General features: G+C 42.0%; 1 protein-coding gene across 3 annotated transcripts in view; it reads left to right on the plus strand.

Annotated features, from left to right (window-relative positions):
- Window positions 1-2499: 2499 nt before the first annotated feature.
- Window positions 2500-17354, plus strand: part of TMTC2 (transmembrane O-mannosyltransferase targeting cadherins 2) — a 234089-nt gene continuing 219234 nt past the window's right edge. Inside the window, exon 1 of one of the 3 annotated variants that reach the window (XM_064419624.1) lies at window positions 2500-2979. In XM_064419624.1, coding sequence (XP_064275694.1) covers window positions 2897-2979 — 83 coding nt within the window. In that variant the 5' untranslated portion in view covers window positions 2500-2896. The remainder of the gene's footprint in view (window positions 2980-17354) is intronic. The other 2 variants (XM_064419632.1, XM_064419623.1) reach the window with 2 other exon arrangements.

The following is a 17354-nucleotide window of genomic DNA, read 5'->3' on the forward strand; positions in this document are numbered from 1 at the left end:
TGACTCAGAGTCCATTATGTCTTTAATGAAGAAATTTCCCAACTGCTATTAAAACAGATAACTTTGATTGTCATATTTGCAATAAAGCAAAACAAAGTGAATTAGTCTACTAGGCTCTACACAGTAGATCAGCTGTTAGATCCTGTAACTCTAGTTATCTTTACAATTACTGTTATTATTATGTGTAATTACAAGCCTACACCTCTTCCCTGGCACCACAGTCTGTGACTTTCTGGAGGTGAAGACTGTTTTCAAAATATCTGCTTAGTGACAGATCTGAACTTGTAAATTAGCTCTTCTGACACCTTGTGGTTCCTGTACATCACATGTAAATCTGCTATGAGTCAGATATGATATCTCTGATATCTCTCAATGATACAGTGAAAGATAATGTTGTTCATAACTACATGCATTTAATACTTTTAACTAACTCTGAGAAGGAATTATTTTATGATTATTTTGTTTCTACCCTCTCGTTGTCTTTTGTGGCATTGTTTAAAAGGGTCAATAATTTTTATGTTCAATTTGTCTCCAGGCTTCTGCACTGGCTCTTTCTGGCTGCTGCCCTGGTCTAGCCTGGCTTGTGGAGTCCCAGAGCTGACAAGGGGGTGGTGCATGCACATGTTGCCATCTATATTTTTCTACAAAGCAGGTTATCTCCACTGGAGACAGCTCTTGCCACTGGGAGGAAACTTGTCCTTTGTTTCTGCAAGAAACAAGAAATGTGTCTGCAAGATACAGACTTTGTGGATTCTTGTAGTGCAGATAAATCTACTTGGACAGGCTGGTTCCAGCCACCCTGGAGCACTTGGGATGTCCTGGGGAACAAGCACTCTCTACACGGTCTACACATTTCATCCCACCCTTTCTTGACACTTACTTTTATTAGACAGTGCCTGGCTTTGTTAACTTTTTTCCCCTGGAGGATCTATTTTGTTTCTAAAGCTTTTCTGCCAGACCTCATCTACCCCAGTCTGTAGTCCTACCTCTTTGAAGAAAAAATACATATGCTTTTGATGGATAACAAGAGGCCTCTGCCACTATGACTCAGCAGCAATTATACTGCTTTTTATGCAGAGTTTATTAGGATGTTCTACAGAAGGAGCTGTACAATCCTAGTGTGTGAATTCAGCAATTCCACTGCAGCAAGGAGGACTAAGTCGTGATGACTGGGATCTTGGCAGTAGGTCCAGAAGCATATTGAGAACTGGTGTCTGAAAGGAAGGCTCACAGGTCTTCTGATGAAGAATAGCAACTCTTTAAAATCTAGGTTACTATATTCAGTGCTTCGGGCTGAAAAGTGTAATGCCAGATCAATGTGATCTGCTAATGGGTTCAGTAAGGCCCCTCGGAGCTTTAATGTTCTGAAAAAACGTGCACCCTCCCCCCATGTCTGCAATTACTGCCACTGATGGTGATAACACACTCCCTGAATCTAAGTAGAAGCAGCTGAGATGTTTGTGACACTTGGGGCAGACTTCCCAGGAGCACTTTGAGCATTGCTTGAAAAGAGGTCTTAATGCACTTTGTATATTTTGAGGTTGCAAAGAACAGCATTAAATAATCACATAGGGGAGAAAGAAAACTTGTTAAAAGTTCCCCAATTTATTAGACACAGCTTGATGAACAGACTCCCATTCTTCTGGGACAGCATGATGTGCCACTTGATGGAAATAATGAGGAAACATTTACATAAAAGGGCTGGCTAGCAGCGAAAGGAGGCAATGTTTTAAAAACTTGCCATAAAAAAAATAATAATCTTGATAGACCCAAATCCTTTCCATAACTTCATGCCTCTATATCCCATGAATTCTGGAAGATGGTTTCACTTCATTATTTTCCACAGCTGGCTTTCCTTTCCAGTCTATTTATCTGTTCTACTCAAAGTGCACATCTCTGGCTATACCCACCCCTCCTCTCGCGAGCAGCAGGTGTGGGGATGTCCTGAGGGAGCACCAGCTTGCAGCACTCCTTGCCTTGGGGTGTGTTTGTTTCCGACCCTCTCTGCCAAATTTCAGTGATTTTGCTTAACTGTAAGCCAAGCTAAGTGCTCCCTGAGGATGCTCACACTGATAAAAAGCAGGGTGTGGGCAAGTGTGGAGCCCCCTGCTCTGGCATCCATTCCCAGTACAGGTATATTCTCTTTGCTACTAATCTGACCTTTTCAGCGCGGCTGAGTAAAAAGAAAAAAAGGGAGAAAAAGGGAAACAGGAATATAAATAAGGGAAAAGGAAGAAGAGAAAAGGGGAACAGAGAAAAATGGAAAAGAAAGGGTAGAAAAGTCAAAGAGAAAACAGAATGGAACAGGAAAATGGAAAAAGGAGAAAAGGGGGAAGGAAAATAAGCCCTGATCGTGCCCAGCTGGCAGCGGGACACGGCCCAGCCCGAGCCGCCGGGGCCGGGGCGGGCGCGGGGCCGCCTCAGCCGCCGGCGCGCGGGGCGGGGCGGGGCGGGGCGGGCCCGGAGGGGCGGCGCGGGGCGGGCCCGCACGCAGGCGCGGTGGGAGCCCGGGGCGCCCCACGCGGGCGCTCCCAGAGCCTCGGCGGCGGCGCCCGGCTCGGCAGCGAGGGGGGCGCGGGCGGCGAACGGAGCTACGGCAGCGCCGGGGTGCTGCGGGAGGAAAGCGGGAGCCGAAGCCGCACTCCGCTCAGCCCCCCTCCGCTCAGCCCCGTTCCGCTGAGCCCAGCTGCGCCGTCGCCGCCGATCGCCCCGCTGCCATGGGGTAGGGGCGGCGGAGCGGGGGACGCCGTCAGGCTGTGGCCGCCGGCGGAGCGCGGAGCGGCGCCCCGCGGTGCCGGGGGGCGCGAGGGGAAGGCGCGGCGGGGCTGGCGCGGGAGGCCGGGCAGGGCAGGAGGCTGCTCCGGTGCGAGAGGCGGCGGCGGAGGCAGGCGGAGAGATGATCGCGGAGTTGTTGAGCAGCGCCCTGGGGCTCGCCCTGTACCTCAACACCCTGAGCGCCGACTTCTGCTACGATGACAGGTAGGGCGGGGAGCAGCGGGGCTGGGCGGGCGGGGGTTGCTCACCTGTCGGGAGCGGAGCTTGGGCCGCCCCCCTCCTGGTGCCCGGAGCGGCGCCGGAGGGTCCCGGGGCTTTGGCGGCTCGGACTCGGTCCTCTCCAGCCCCAGGCAGCGGGAGGGGACCCGCCGATCTAAGTTGGCATGTCCTGGGCTGGTCCCGCATGCTTGGTGTCAGCGGGGTGCCCGGCCGCCTCCGGTCCCGTTCTCCCGCTCCGCCGGGGCCGAGCGCCCGCGGGAAGTTGCCGTGCGCTGCCGGGCTGCGCTGGGCGGCCGCGGGGAGCGGAGCCCCGCCGGCCGGGAGCGCCGCTGGGCTGGCTGGGACTGCCCACCTGCTCCTCTCCTGGCCGTACCTGCCCGCCGGAGCTGCGGAAAGGCGCTGTTCTTAGTCGGGGGAAATTCCGATTTGTGCCTTTTCCGGTGACTTAATCTGGTCGCATTTAAAACAGATGCATAATTATAATGTATTGTTAGGGAGAACAGCACGCCTGGCTAAATTTATTAACCGTCCTGGGGTGATTCATGCTCCATTGGAATTAAACCATCCAAAAAGTGAGCCGGGATTGACTTTGACAGCGTTTCATCAGCCTCTCTCCTCCGAGCCGGAGACCGTCTGCCCCGGGGCCGGGTGGGAGGGGGCTCGGCCGGGCTCGGCGCGGCTCTCCCGGCCTCGTCCCGTCCCGGCAGCGCGGCTGGAATCCCGCGGGAGCCGGCAGCTGGCCGCGCGTGCGGGGCTGCCTGTGCGGCAGGGAGCGAGGGGAGGGAGCCGGGAGTGCCCCTGGGTGGGTGTGTGAGCCGGGGCTCTTACGGCGTGGCTCAGGTTCACGGTGCCAGCGAGCTCCCTGAGCAGCTGACAGGCAGGGTTGGTGCCTTGGAGCCTTTGGCGTGAGAGGAGGGAACGGGAGGAAGCACGGCGAGGTGGGATGAGGGATGTGCCTGATCAGGATGATGTTTGCCGGATGAGTTGAACTTCCCGGTGCGCTGATGGGATGCGAAAGGGTCAGATGCGTCTTTGATTAGGCATTTGCCTTGGAAAATAACCTGCCTGTCCTAAAGTAATTAGTTACTAAACTTGGAATTTTCCTTCCTTAAGCGGTATTACAGTGCACCTGCCGCGTTTAAGATCTGTCACCGCTTCCAGAATACTCCCCCCTATTTTCAAGGCTTGCTACTATTAAACCTATTATACTGGAAGCAAATGCCAAGTGTTAGTCCTGGTATGGGTCCCTGGCTGAGAACAGAGTTGGCTGCAGAATGTGGCAATTCAGGCTTCAGCCCTCCAGGTCATTTACATGTACTTGAAGCCTTGTGAGCAGTTAAGTGGTTTTAGATTTCTGTGGGTCTTCCAATTTGCTAAGTGATTTTTCTTAAACCTATTTGAAAGTTTTGAAGCTTTATTCATAAACAATAATAGAGAAAAGTCTGCTGTTGCCCTGAGATGTGAGGTCTGAGTTGGATCAATAGGAAGTAGTGAATATTTTGATACAGTGATGCTATTTTAAACCCACTTATTATAGTTAAGAACTGCAGGACTTGTGGAATATTTACATAACCCTACATAGCATATATTCCAATGTTTGGGCAAAAACTGGGTTGTTTAAGCAGAAGCTTAAAAGCCTGTCCTACAGGCCAGTTCAAATGACTAGGCATAGAAAGCAGTATGAAGTACTTTCTGGTGCTGTTGATGTGGAGGTCAAGGTTACTCTTGGTCTTGCCTGAGTGTGCTTTAATGCAGTTAGAAAAAAGTGGTATTTGAGTGTCTGAAAGTGTGGAAAAGATAGTCACACAGAGATTTTGCTAGTACTAATTTCACACTGTTTGAAAGGTGTTCTAAAAGATTGCTTTGTTCATGTGTTTACCTCCTAACTAAATAAAGTACTTCTCATCATTGTAGTTAAGATTTAGGCGTTGACTAGAGTGCTGTAAAAGCCAGTTAATGGCATATCTGTATGTGGGGTCATCTAATTAGGATGTTTTTCAATTGCAGCACTGGAAGGGACAAGGCAGAAAGGGTTGTTTCGTGGTAGTAATTGTTGAACTCGAAAGGGTTATCTATTCAAAGAGGCAGGCTCAGACCCAAAGTATTCTTTTAACTGTAATCACAGAATCTTGCTGCTCTGCAGGAGCTGGCTTGAAATGTAACAGTAGAAAAGGAGGTCGATGCTGGAGCTGCAGGACACAGCCTCCATGTAGGAGATGGATTATGCTACTAACTTGAACTGAACCAAGATTATGCATTTAAAAGCTGGGAACCAGCAATGTCTTGTTTGAGGAGGGCAGCATATTGCCATGGTTTTTATTCTACTTCCTTTGCAATTATATTGAAATTGCATCAACTGTTCTCTTTTTAATATAGTGATCAAACTTACTACATAAAGGGTGTCTGTAATTGCTTTCTGTATTTTTTATGTAGGTTGGGCAAGATTAAGTGGCATCATAAAACTTCTTATAGCAAAATCAATTTTCCAATGGTAAGATGTAATATTTTAGCAGCAGCATGGCACCAAACTAAAGACTCTGTGGACAGTGATATAACAAACTTGCCTGTAGTCTGGGCTTTGATTCTGTTCCAAAAGATTCAATATTTTGTGTCCCACCCTTTACCCACGTAAACTGAAATAGAATGAATTTTAAGCTTGAGGAAGTTGAGCGAGCAAATGTACATGCTCTTACTTTTTGTCATTAACCTGCTTAACTCGTTTCTTTCAGGCTAAGCAGATATATTGCACATAATCAGTGCAATCCCAATATTTTTGAGCAGTTGACATATTGATTACCTTGAATGAATGTGTCACTTGTCAGTTTCTAGTCAGTTTCTATACACAAAGGCCAGTGTTGTTGGATGTTCTGGTTTTTTTTTTTTTTTTTTTTTGTTCTGTAGATGTAGACCTAGAAAACACAAGCTTTTGCCACCCTTGTCCCCGCCACTGTAATTTTTACAGACAGCTGTGATATTTCCTAGTTACGTGTGTAGATTATTACTGAGAGTTTCACCTCCCCAGCTCAAAATCTCCTTGTTCAGCTGGGAGCAAATAGATATATTTTCCCCCTCTTTTTACTTATTTATTTGAAGCTGAATGTGGTATGTAGTATCCCAAAACAAGACATAAATGAAGAAAGAGGGGGGGGGAAATATTTAAGTAGCTCACATTGCTTGTTACTAAAGGTTTATTTATTGTTAAGCAAAATCGTCTTGAAACTGGTAACAGGGTAGAGAGGAATGCAATTTATATTCCTGCAGATGTGTTGAAGATATTACTGCTTGCACTCTGTCAAACCCAGCTTCTTCCCAGGTTAAGGGGGGGGCCCTAATCTCTGCACACACAGTTTGTGTTTCATGCTAGTATCGACCAGTATTGCAGGAGGGAGACCCATTTCTACAATTAGGCTTACACATAGGCGTGACCATTTTTGCCTGCCATTTAAGCCACACCAGCCCACCTGGCAATTTGAGCTGCAGATGCCTGGCACTGAAGCTGTCATCCTTCATGTGTCTTGTGCTGACTAAGACAGGTCACTGTCAGTTTATGGCTGGGGAGGGGAAGATTTAGTGCTCTGTGTATCCAAGGTCATGCATTGTTACAGTGAATGTGGCAAAAGCAGCTCATCTGTTGAGGTGGTCCTTTCTTCTAAATCTCAGAAGAAAGGCATATTTTAGGGGGAGTATGGTAGGAAGCTTTAACCTTGAGTGATGTATTGTCTCAGTGACACATTGTCAAAATCAGTGTTCTGGAAAATGCATACAGATTAGTCTCTGTCTGTGTAGGGCTCTTCCATGAAATCTGGTAGCACAGACCAACTTTCTCTGGCTTACACTGCATTTTATTTAGCAGGCCTGAATGGGGCAGCCTTGCTGATGGTAGAAAATATCCATCAGCCCTGTTTCAAAGTCTCTGGGCAATATTCCAGACTGCGTTGAAAAAATCCTGTTAAATGTTTTCACCCTGTAGTGTCAGACTTGCATCATTTTAAAACAGGCTGAGCCCATACACATTTGACAGTACCTCTGTTGGGTCTGCCACATGAGATTTAATCTAGCAAGTGACCCAAATACGTGCACTAGAAGAACAAGTGTAAGTGCACTGGGGAAAATTACTTGCCATCTGTCTCCTTGTTGTGTGTGTATATTTGATTATTAATTTACATTTGTGATTTTTATTGCCCTTTTTTGTCATCGTCTCAATTTTTCACCTCCAAGTACACCTCTCTAGTAGCTTTTAGTAGCTCCAGTTTACAGGCAGCTGCAGTCTTCTGAATTCCAGGAGCAAGGCTGGTGATGGGGAGACAGGGGCTTGTGTGCTTTCTCTCTAGTGTTTTCTCTTTGTCCCCTCTGTTCTATCTTCTGCATGCTAATTTCAAACCACCATAAAGATAATTTTTATATGAAACAAGAGCTATAACATATTCATAAAGGAGCAAAGGTAACTTGGAGAAGATGCTTGAGTAACTTAGGCTGTGTAGTAAAGGTTTGTAGTTGAGTTTGTGTTGTAGCTGAGTATTAACCAGGTGAACTGGTAACTGATTGTCTAATGGGATAAACTCAACACAATAACATTCTGTTAATACCAGTTCTTTTTAAAGTGCTGAACATAACCTAAATATGTATTTGGCTTTTGATTTAAAAATGGTTTCTGCATAAAAAAATATGTTGAATGAAACACTTTGATCCAAATGTGAAATCTTATTTTCATCAAAATGTCAGTGAGTGGTTTGTTTTGGTTTTTTCCATTTGAGATGCTGTAGTATAGAGATTATAGAGAGCAAAAAAGAAATTATGTCCCCACTGGCTTTATTTTAAGATTCTTGTTGCATATGTAACACTAACATAAAGCATGTCGCTTCTGGTAGCTGGTTCAGAGGATAAATTCATGCCTGTTAGCAGATGGAGAGTCTCCCTGAATCTCTGACGGGATGCGCCTCATGTGCAGGAAGTTCTTCCAGCACACAATGGAGTTACAAATTCAAATGATCAACTTTCTCCAACATCTCCCATATGTATTCCAGCTGCACTTCTGAATCCTTTAAGTTTGCCAGAGCGAAAGTCGCTGAAAGGCTCAGAAGTATCTCATCTCAATTTGTTAACCATCTGATAGCTGCAAGAGTGATGAATTAGAGCTCCTTTGCTTCCCTCATTTGGAAGTTTGCCCTTCCCTTGTTGTTTGCTGCTAGATTTGTTTCTTTCTTTTATTCTCTTTTTTTCTGTGAAGATGACTGAATCAGACTTTGCTGTTTGTTTATGTAGTTTCTTTCTTCAGCTGAAATATTTGATGCTGAAACTGATGCAAGACTGCTGGTAACCTGTGGAGAGAGTGGCTCCAAAAAAAAAAGCTGGAGAAACAGACTAAATCTGAAGGCAGAGATGCTTAGTGTTACTGTTACTTATGTAGAAGTGAATCTGTTCTTTGGGCCAGTGTTTTATGTTTGATTTAAAAAAAAAAAATTATTTCTGGATATTTTATAGTTTTTACTCAGATTTTGGGATAAATGTCTGCTTTTTGGAAAAGAAGCCTTTTGAAAATGCCCATTTCCTCCTCTGTTCTTTTAACCCTAATTTTTGTCTGAAATGGTTGTTTGAAAGGTGGAAGCATTTTATTTGGAGACCTGAACCTTATGCTGAAAGTCATAAAATAAATTCTGAAATTTCTCTTGATTGTTGAAGCTTCTTGTATGCCTTAGGGCTTGGTAACCTTTGACTTCTGCTTTCCCACTTGGGGTGACTGATGATATCAACTCTCCTTATGATCCTTTTGAGTGGGAGCTTCTTCTGTGGGCAGGTTGTTTAAGTCAGGATGGCAGTAGGATTTCATTTCACATCTGCAAGATCAGGTGCTTATCCTGTGTTAGGATGGTCATCCAGACTTAAGATGTGTTATTTTTTTGTGCTAGCAGTCCCTCCCTAGTAAGAGGGTGTAAATTTTGCAATTTCTTTCCCAGTTTCACCCTCTGCAGAGCTCCATACTAAACCATTTTCCCCCAAAGGCTAGCCTGTTGGTGAATGAAACTCGGAAGAGTCAGAGGAAAGTGTTTCTTTGGAATGGCATCCTAAATATTACTTCACATGTCAACACTGCTGCTCAGTTTGTTACTTCAGGACAGTTGAAATATTTTGTGGACCTGTGAATGGCTTATGACAGACATCTCCAAAGGCAGCAACATGCACTTGGCTCTGTCTTCAGAGGATGCTTCAGGCTAGCACAGGGCTGCTGCTGTTTGTGTATGACAGCTGACTGTGAAACAAAGGAACAAGCTGGATCTCTGGGGCAGCAGCCAAGGATCAAGTAATCTCTCAATCTCTATTTTACTTCAAGGAAGAATAAAATTGGTAAATCAAACTGTTTGAAAGCGATAAAATTTTGTGATGTAGCCTCTGTAACTTGGGAAGGTTCCTTGATGATGCTTCACTGGCCATTCCTGACCTCCTTAAGCTTTGAGAGGGAGAAAAAATAAAAGTGGTTTCCTTGAATACTAATCCTTGTATTTCCTAGGACACTGTGAATTACTCTGTTAGCCTTCATTGTCCTAGTGGTTTCATGAGTTTTCAAAGCAAAATTTTCAAAGAACAGTGGCAGGTTTCAGTTGGTGGTAAATAGTACTCATTTACTGTCTTCAGTCCCTTATTTCCTTTACTTCTTCGTTTTTTTAATTCCTTTTTGTTTTATTGGAAATCATGTGCTTTCAGCATAAGATTTTTTTGTCTTTTATATCTTAATTATTCTGATTTTTTTTTTGTCCAGTGGTTTATTCAAGTGGCCCATATCAGTACTTCAAAAACTGATAAGAATCAGTGTAATCTGTAAAGACACTGTGGGTATATATACTATCATTATATTAAATAGCAGAATTCTGTTGTATGCTAAAATTTGAGACCCTGCCTTTTATGGCATCTTTGTTCCAACAGAGCTAGACAGGTTTGCTATTAGTCTGCCACAAAGGCTCCTTAATATATTCACGGGGTCACTGTTGACTGCCTCAGATAATTTCCTTCTCTCCGGGATTTAAGCACATTGGCCCCAGCAGCATTCCCGGTCCCAGCTGGCCTGGCAAGCCAGAGACTGACAGGTGATTGAACGGGGATTTGCTATATGATGGTACAAACCATTGCTTCTAGATGACTGGGCTGGTCTGTGGAATCTTTTATTATTCACCAACTTGTCAGTAGACCCCAGAAGCCCTGCCCTGACCTCTGACCTGGATTTCAAGGGAGGACACGTTTTTCTGAATTTAGCATCCCATGTCCAGGATGGGTGTTTCTGAATTTATTGTTACTCTAGGCTATTTTGCTAATGAGAGGATTGTATGATTTTTAGCTCCTACATGCTTTAGTCCGCTAGTCCAATTCTTATTCAGGGGAACAACGCAGTAATTGGTAGCAGAACTATTGCTGTGAAGTCCCTGCCAGTGCCTGTATGCTATTTTCATGCAGCTTGGTAATTTGCATACTTAAATCCTAAAAAAGACTTGAACTCTTGAAACAGGGTCACTATTCAGTGACCAAAATTGTCATGGAAACAAACCTACTCAACAGCAGCCAATGCCCTTCCTAGATTTCTCTCCAGTCTTCGCTTCTCACCTCTATGGCTTTTTACCTATAGTAGTTAATAATTGGAAGCTGGGCCCAGGAATCAGACTCCAGTGTGCCACTTCCACATCATTGCTGTAGAATGACCTGCATGCAGTGCTTAGGTGGGAAACCAGTCTCTGAACACTCTCAAATATCTAACTAAAGTGTTTATCTGCAGCCCCAACTTAAAGATAGCATTTCATTTCTGTACATAGTGTTTCCAATTGCTTGGCTGCCTGCTCTAAGTGTAATTTGAGTTAACTGCTTGTCTAAGATTTTTCTCTCCCTCTGATACAAGGGAATGTAGCTTAAAGTTGTATGGCTCTCTGTGAATCAGGTACTTTTGTTCAGGAGGCAGTGCTTGGCTGAGTGTGTCCAGTGTCATGATGTATCAGGAGTGCCTTTGCAGCATCCAGCCTCCATTTTCTATGCAGGAATATTTCTCAGTTGATGCTTTTTAAAATAGCTTTTATGTTTTCTCAGCAATTATTGAAGCTGGTGATGGCTATTTACTTTGGTACTAAAAAAGCAGTCATGGAGTTCCAGTGTATGAACAAAGCACTAAGAAATACTCTTCCACTGAAAATAGTTTCCTAAAGTTGATGTTTGAAGCAGTTTTAAAATGGCATCGTTACTTAGTGGGGGGAAGAGGAAAAACCCCTGAGTCACTGGATGTTGTCCATCATAAAAATCTTTAAGAATTAAGGAAACTAAAAACCTGTCTGTAGATGGGGGTCAGCCAAGCCCTTTATTGTGGAATATCACAGTTAAAACCAAGCCCTGAAATCCAGCCAACCAGCACAAAATGGTATGCATTTATCAAAGAGGCCCTTGATATGTCTTCATGCAGATTCCAATAGGAGATTAAAACTGGAATTCTCAATCCAGGATAATTTGATTTTTTTTTTGTCAACTACTGATTTGTTTCAGTCTCACATGAAATCTTGGAGTGGGGATTAATTTCAGAAGTCTGCCACTTCTGTGACCTTAACTTTGGCTTGTTCAAGTCTTTTGTGTGCGTATATAGTGTGATGGTGTTTTCAGAGCATGCTTTTGGTGGTGGACCTTTGAAAAGATATGGGAGGTTCTTGCTGCCCAATGTGCAAAGGAGCACATTAAATAATACACTTAAAAGTATTCCTTTTGAAGCACACAATGCTTATAGGTTGTTTAGTAGTTTCTCCTCTGCAAACTGATCCTGTTGGTATTTTTAGTCTTTGCATATTGTAGCACTTTGGAAACATTGGAATCTTCTTGGTTTCATTTCACAGCCTGTCAGCTTTCCTGGGTCAGAATCAGTTATGCTTGGCTGGCTCCTTTGTTTGAGGGGACTTGTACTGGACTACTTTGAGAAGAGGATTAGATCCAGTTGGCAATTCAGATGAGATGCCTGCAGTCACTTCTGGCTATTAGAGTAACTTTCCTAAGTTTCCTATCTCCAAATAACACTATGGATTTCCCTTACTGAAGTAGGAGCCCATATTGTGTTGAGTGTGACTCTGTGGGTGGAACTTGCAGCTGTTGTTCTGTAGGTTATGAACCTTCTGCTCTATACTCTTTTTTTTTTTTTCATGCTTCATATGCTTTTAAAAATAATTTTTTTCCTTTTCAAATAAAGAAAAATTGAAGGAACATTGTGACTTGTTTTATCCTCTCATTTCCAACAGTTATGTGACACTGAAGGTGCTGTCATTCCTTCTCTTGTATTTGATACTGTATTTATTTGATATTACTACTTAGTAATAGCAACAGTGTTGATTGTTTTAATATTTCAATAAGAAGATGAAGAAATTAGACTGACATTTGAGGCAGGATCATAACAAGCCTTATTTTGTATTTTACATCAGCACTCTAGGTGTCACTAAAATGTATTGGCCCATCTGACCTTTCTGGTGCCAGTATTTAGTTAGTGATCATCCTGGGCAACTCTCTGAAATAATTTCTGGTTTGGAAGTTTGGTTTGTGAGTCTCTAGCAAGGTTGCTCCCATTCTGCTATCCTTTCTTTGGCTTTCCAGGCCTCCTTCCAGCTCCCATGCCAAAAAGAAACACTGTACAGTTCCTGAGAAGATACTTCTTGGTATGGTATGCCTCTATCTATGTATTTCCTTACTGCAAAATCTTGAATTGTAAAAAAGAATTTTCTTGTAATAAATTACATGAATTTTCAAGTGTATGTGTTTCATTTTCTTCAAACAGTTTCAATTGTACTTGAGGAAACTTTTAAAGGTCATTTTGTCTGTGGGGGTTGTTTTGTTTTGGTTTTATTTTCTTTAAGAAAGAAAAGAGTGTTGCTCTGGCAAAATTAATATTAGTTGCAGAAGAAAGGTTTCCTTTTTTCAACCAATTATTTATAATTAAACTTCTGATGTCTTACATTTTTATAATTAAAGGAGAAGAAAACTTAGGTTTTTTAAATCACTTTGATCTGAATTAAGGTTCCAGTGCCAAAAAAATAATTTAAATGCTGCATGGCTGTACAAATAAAGCCTGCTGAAAGAAAAAGTACTAAGCATAATGAAAAAATTTAATCAAATGGCATTTTTGTCTAGCAGCTCTTATTTTGTAGCACAGTTCTTTGTAGCTTCTTTGTAACACCAGTGTACTTGAATAAATTTTCTATTTTTGTGAAAAGATGTAGTTATATGTTCTATTCCATTTCACAGTACATTACTCATCTCTTGCATGTAAATCACTTGGCTTGTTAAAAATGTTAGTATTTCTCTTTAATAAACATCACGCTTCTGGAGAGTTCTCAAATATACTTTTATCCAGAAGATGAAAAACTTAACAGTGGGGAAAGGCCACAAAGGAAATGGTTCCTCACGTTGTTGTGCTCATGGTAAAAAAGCCAAGGCCAAGCTGGATCACCTGGAGTTCTGCCTGTGCTGCTGTTTGCTGCCAGGCACATTCCTGCTCTGCCTGGCTGTTGAAAGCAGCTCCTGCCATGGAGATGGTTGTGGTGATGTGGCTTATGGAGTGTGGCTGGCAGGTGAAGCCTCAGAGGAGTGCCTGCTGCACGCAAATGAGCCTGGGGCTGTGTGTCAGGACGGGCCCTGAGTGATGCTGCAAGTCACTACGTCTCTTACTGCTTGGCTTCTTTCCTCCCTGTTCCTGCTCATTGTCATGGCAAACTTGTGGCAGCTGAAGTCACATCTTTCACTGTCTGTTGTGCTGGATGGTTCAAGCTTTCATAAGGGTGTCTGGCTATTTTGAAATTATGGCTTGGGCTTTAAGAAAAGAACTTGTATATGATTTCTCTTTCACCAAGAACTGTGAGGTGTCTAGACAGACAGAGCTGCTGCTCAGCCAGAGCAGTTTTGGTTTCTCTGGAGTGTGCTTTGCTGTAGCACTGTACTTGCTTTAATTAAAAGACAAGAGGAGTTGTGGAGTCTCCTTCTCTGGAGGTAATTAAAACGCACTTGGACACATTTCTGTGCAACCTGCTCCAGGTGAACCTGCTTTATTTGAATGGAGTATGGTGGGTCTTGGACTAGATGACCTCCAGAGGTCCCTCCCAGAAGTTGCAGTTCTGTGAGTCTCACTGAATCAGTTTTGTTTAATGTTGAATGGGTAGGTTTGTATGTGTTTTGAGTGGAACCTGGGATTACCCTGATGGAGGAGTAACTGGAGTTTCATGCCTAATAGAGTTAAATCAAAAGGAAGGATTGGATGTCCAGTGAGCAAGGAAGCTAGTTGGTCTTCTGGAATTTAGAGTCTGCTTGTAGCACATGATAAAAAAAAAAAACAGAGTATTAATGAAAAAGGTGATGTTTATATGTTAACATCAGTAAACCTGTAAGAATTTTCAGGGAACACTTCTCTAGAGGACAGTCAGTTCTTTCATTTTTTTCCCCCTAAATGTTCTGTTTTCAATCAATATGAGCAATCCTCTCCGAGAACAATTGAGGGCCACCTCATGTAGGGTCTGGGCAAGTGTGTGGTGACTTGAAAGAATCCCACAAAGAAAAAAGGCCTTAAGGAATATTGACTTTCATCTATTTGTGTGCCATATATCTAGTCTGCTAGCTTGCCTTACTAGTGATTAATAATATTTGGTATTTTAGATTATTGAAAAATTAGTGAAAATACAGACTGTATAGGAATGCCTGTAGCATTTTGTCCAAATATCACTAAGATAAGCATTAACCCTCTTGTAATTCTGAGCTCTTGGCTTGATGTGTACGGAAATAAACTAGTTCTGCAGGAAAAAAGTTTGTTCATCTTTGCAGCTCTGGATCTTGGTGCTGCTTGAAAGTAGTGTTGGAGAAGAAGGCTTCTTGAAGCAGGAAATTTGGATAGTACAGATCTGCAGGTACCATGGTGATAAGTACCATATATGTCTTGAAAGTCTCAGATGCAGTAGCTTGGAGCAAGGTACCACCCTGTTAGGCACAGTTTCCAGGAACACATGCTGTGTGTGGTATTTCAATCTATCAGTTTGGCTCTGTGCTTGGCTTGTTCTGAACATCTTGCAGACTGAAATTCATAGATTTTGTTGAGGTTCTGTGTGTTGTAGCTTAGTATAGGCAGGGGGTTTCAGTTTGTGCTCACACTATGCTTGCTAATCGTTAATGATGTGAAAGAGCACAGGAGTTTATTTTACAGCAAAAAGATTTAAACCTCAGTTTCTTACTACTAAATTCTAGTGTTAGGGTACACTTTTCTGAATAAGTAAAATTACTCTAAAGCATAAAAATAAAGAACTAAAACACAGGTAAATATAAGTATGGGAAAGATTACAGGATTCCAGAATAAAGAGTTATTTTATTAATGCCTGTACCTCAGTCTATCTGTAAGTATTTCTGTAAGGAAAAATCTAAGTGATGTTGGTGAGAATTTTCAGTGATGAGGGTGATTAAAATAATTTATCATTTTTTTTTCCTGCTTGCCTAGTAGAACTGAAACAATTCTGCTTTAAAATACAAATTGCACTGGATCTTAGTGTGGTCAAGGATTTAAGACAGCTGTTCTTTGTGTGGCATAGTGGGAGTGATGGCTGAAGGTTTTTGCTTGAATAAAGGCACTGAGAGCACTTTATTTTGCATACTTCTTTCAACATAAGAAATAATGGGGAAACATCTGTGTGTAGAGTATGGAGATGTGCAGTGTTTTACTTTATGTACTTCTGTATGCTGTATTAGTGGAGAGTGTTTGTTTTCCATCCTCACTTTTCTTGGACTTAAATCCTATATAAAGTCTCTGAAGTAGCAGAGCCTGATCCTGTTAAGGAAGAGCAGATACTGTGGTAATTCTAAGAATGAATTTGAAATTGTATCAGATAGTGCTTTGCCAAGACTAAGTGAGCACACTTGTAGGATAAGTGCTTAAGTAAGACTTCTTGTTGTGTATTTTGTGTTGTAAAATGCAAAAGAACCCTTTTCGTAACAGGATGGTTGCATTTAATATACTTAATTGTACATCTAACTATATATATGTGTGTATACACATACACACGCACAATAAAACACATAATTTTTCATCCCATCTGTACTCACATGCTATGTTATGTCTGTACCAGCAGCACAGGTCATGGATAAAGTAAAGTGATGGGCCCTGCAATCAGTGACTTTTCCAGAAGATTGATTAAATTATTATCCAGTTATGCCCTTGGGAGTTTCTGAGCTTATAAATATAGTAAATAGTATGGTAATCAGAAAAAACCAAATTGTTTGTTTTGTGTTTAGAAAGTTCTTATTTTTTTGAGTCATTGTTCTGAATTGCATCAGGAACTGCTTAATTTTTTCTTTCTGCAGTGAAGGATCTCTTCAGACTTTGCAATATTTGGGTTTCCTTTTTTTTTCTTTTCAAAGTTTGAAATTGGCTCCTTGGGTCAGCTAACACTATCCATGTTATAAAAGAAAACTGAATGAGGAAGCAGCTGCAGAGATTATATTTCAGGCATTGCTTCAGAAACTGACTAAACTTTGATGTAATTGAATTCAATTTAGATTGGTTGAATATTGCTGCTGTTCTAATTAAAGAAAGAAGACTACACCTTATTAATCTGATATTCATGTAACTGCCAAAATTTATTCTTTTTTGAAGGTACAAGTGAACTCTTCTGGTAAGCAAAGTCAGTGTTTGTGTGTAGACAATTATGCGTTAACTATTTCCTGCAGATTGCAGATGATAACTTGCTTAGTAATATTCAAAAAGAAGCATAAATATAACTTAATAATCTGATTTAGTGAAGATGTGTTTATTTTGTCCTAACTTAGTTAAAATCCAAAAGAAAGCAAATAGTTTTGTAGGTCTGACATGCTAGTAAGAGATAAAATGGCAGCGAATGCCTTGTCTTTGCTGTTGGGACTTCAGTTTTACAAACACTTGGACATGTGTTCAGCTTTTCAGATGTAAATAGTCCCATTAGATGAAATCTGGGTCTAAATGGAATCAATGGTAAAACCTGTGGCAATTTAAATAAGGCTAGAATTTAATGAATGAGTTCAGTGAGACTACTTGCATACATAAACTTAAACACAGGGCTGAGTGTTTCCAGGATAGAGGGCTAGCAAGGATATGAGAATAAGACCCTTGCAACACAGTTTGAAGTCTGACCTGTCTTGCTGCTGAGTGATAAAGAGCCACAGTGAGGAAGTAGGGAACCATTTTGTGCATAAACAAATGCAGTATATGAACCATCATAAATAACTACAATTCATAAAATGCTTGATTGGTCCTAAATAATGAAGCAGTGAAGATGTTTACAGGATGTGCTTGTAATATGTTTTTATTTTTTGGCACAAATACATATAACTATCATTATTATGTTTCATTA

Source organism: Passer domesticus, chromosome 5, assembly GCF_036417665.1.
Source record: "Passer domesticus isolate bPasDom1 chromosome 5, bPasDom1.hap1, whole genome shotgun sequence".
Classification (NCBI taxonomy): domain Eukaryota; kingdom Metazoa; phylum Chordata; class Aves; order Passeriformes; family Passeridae; genus Passer; species Passer domesticus.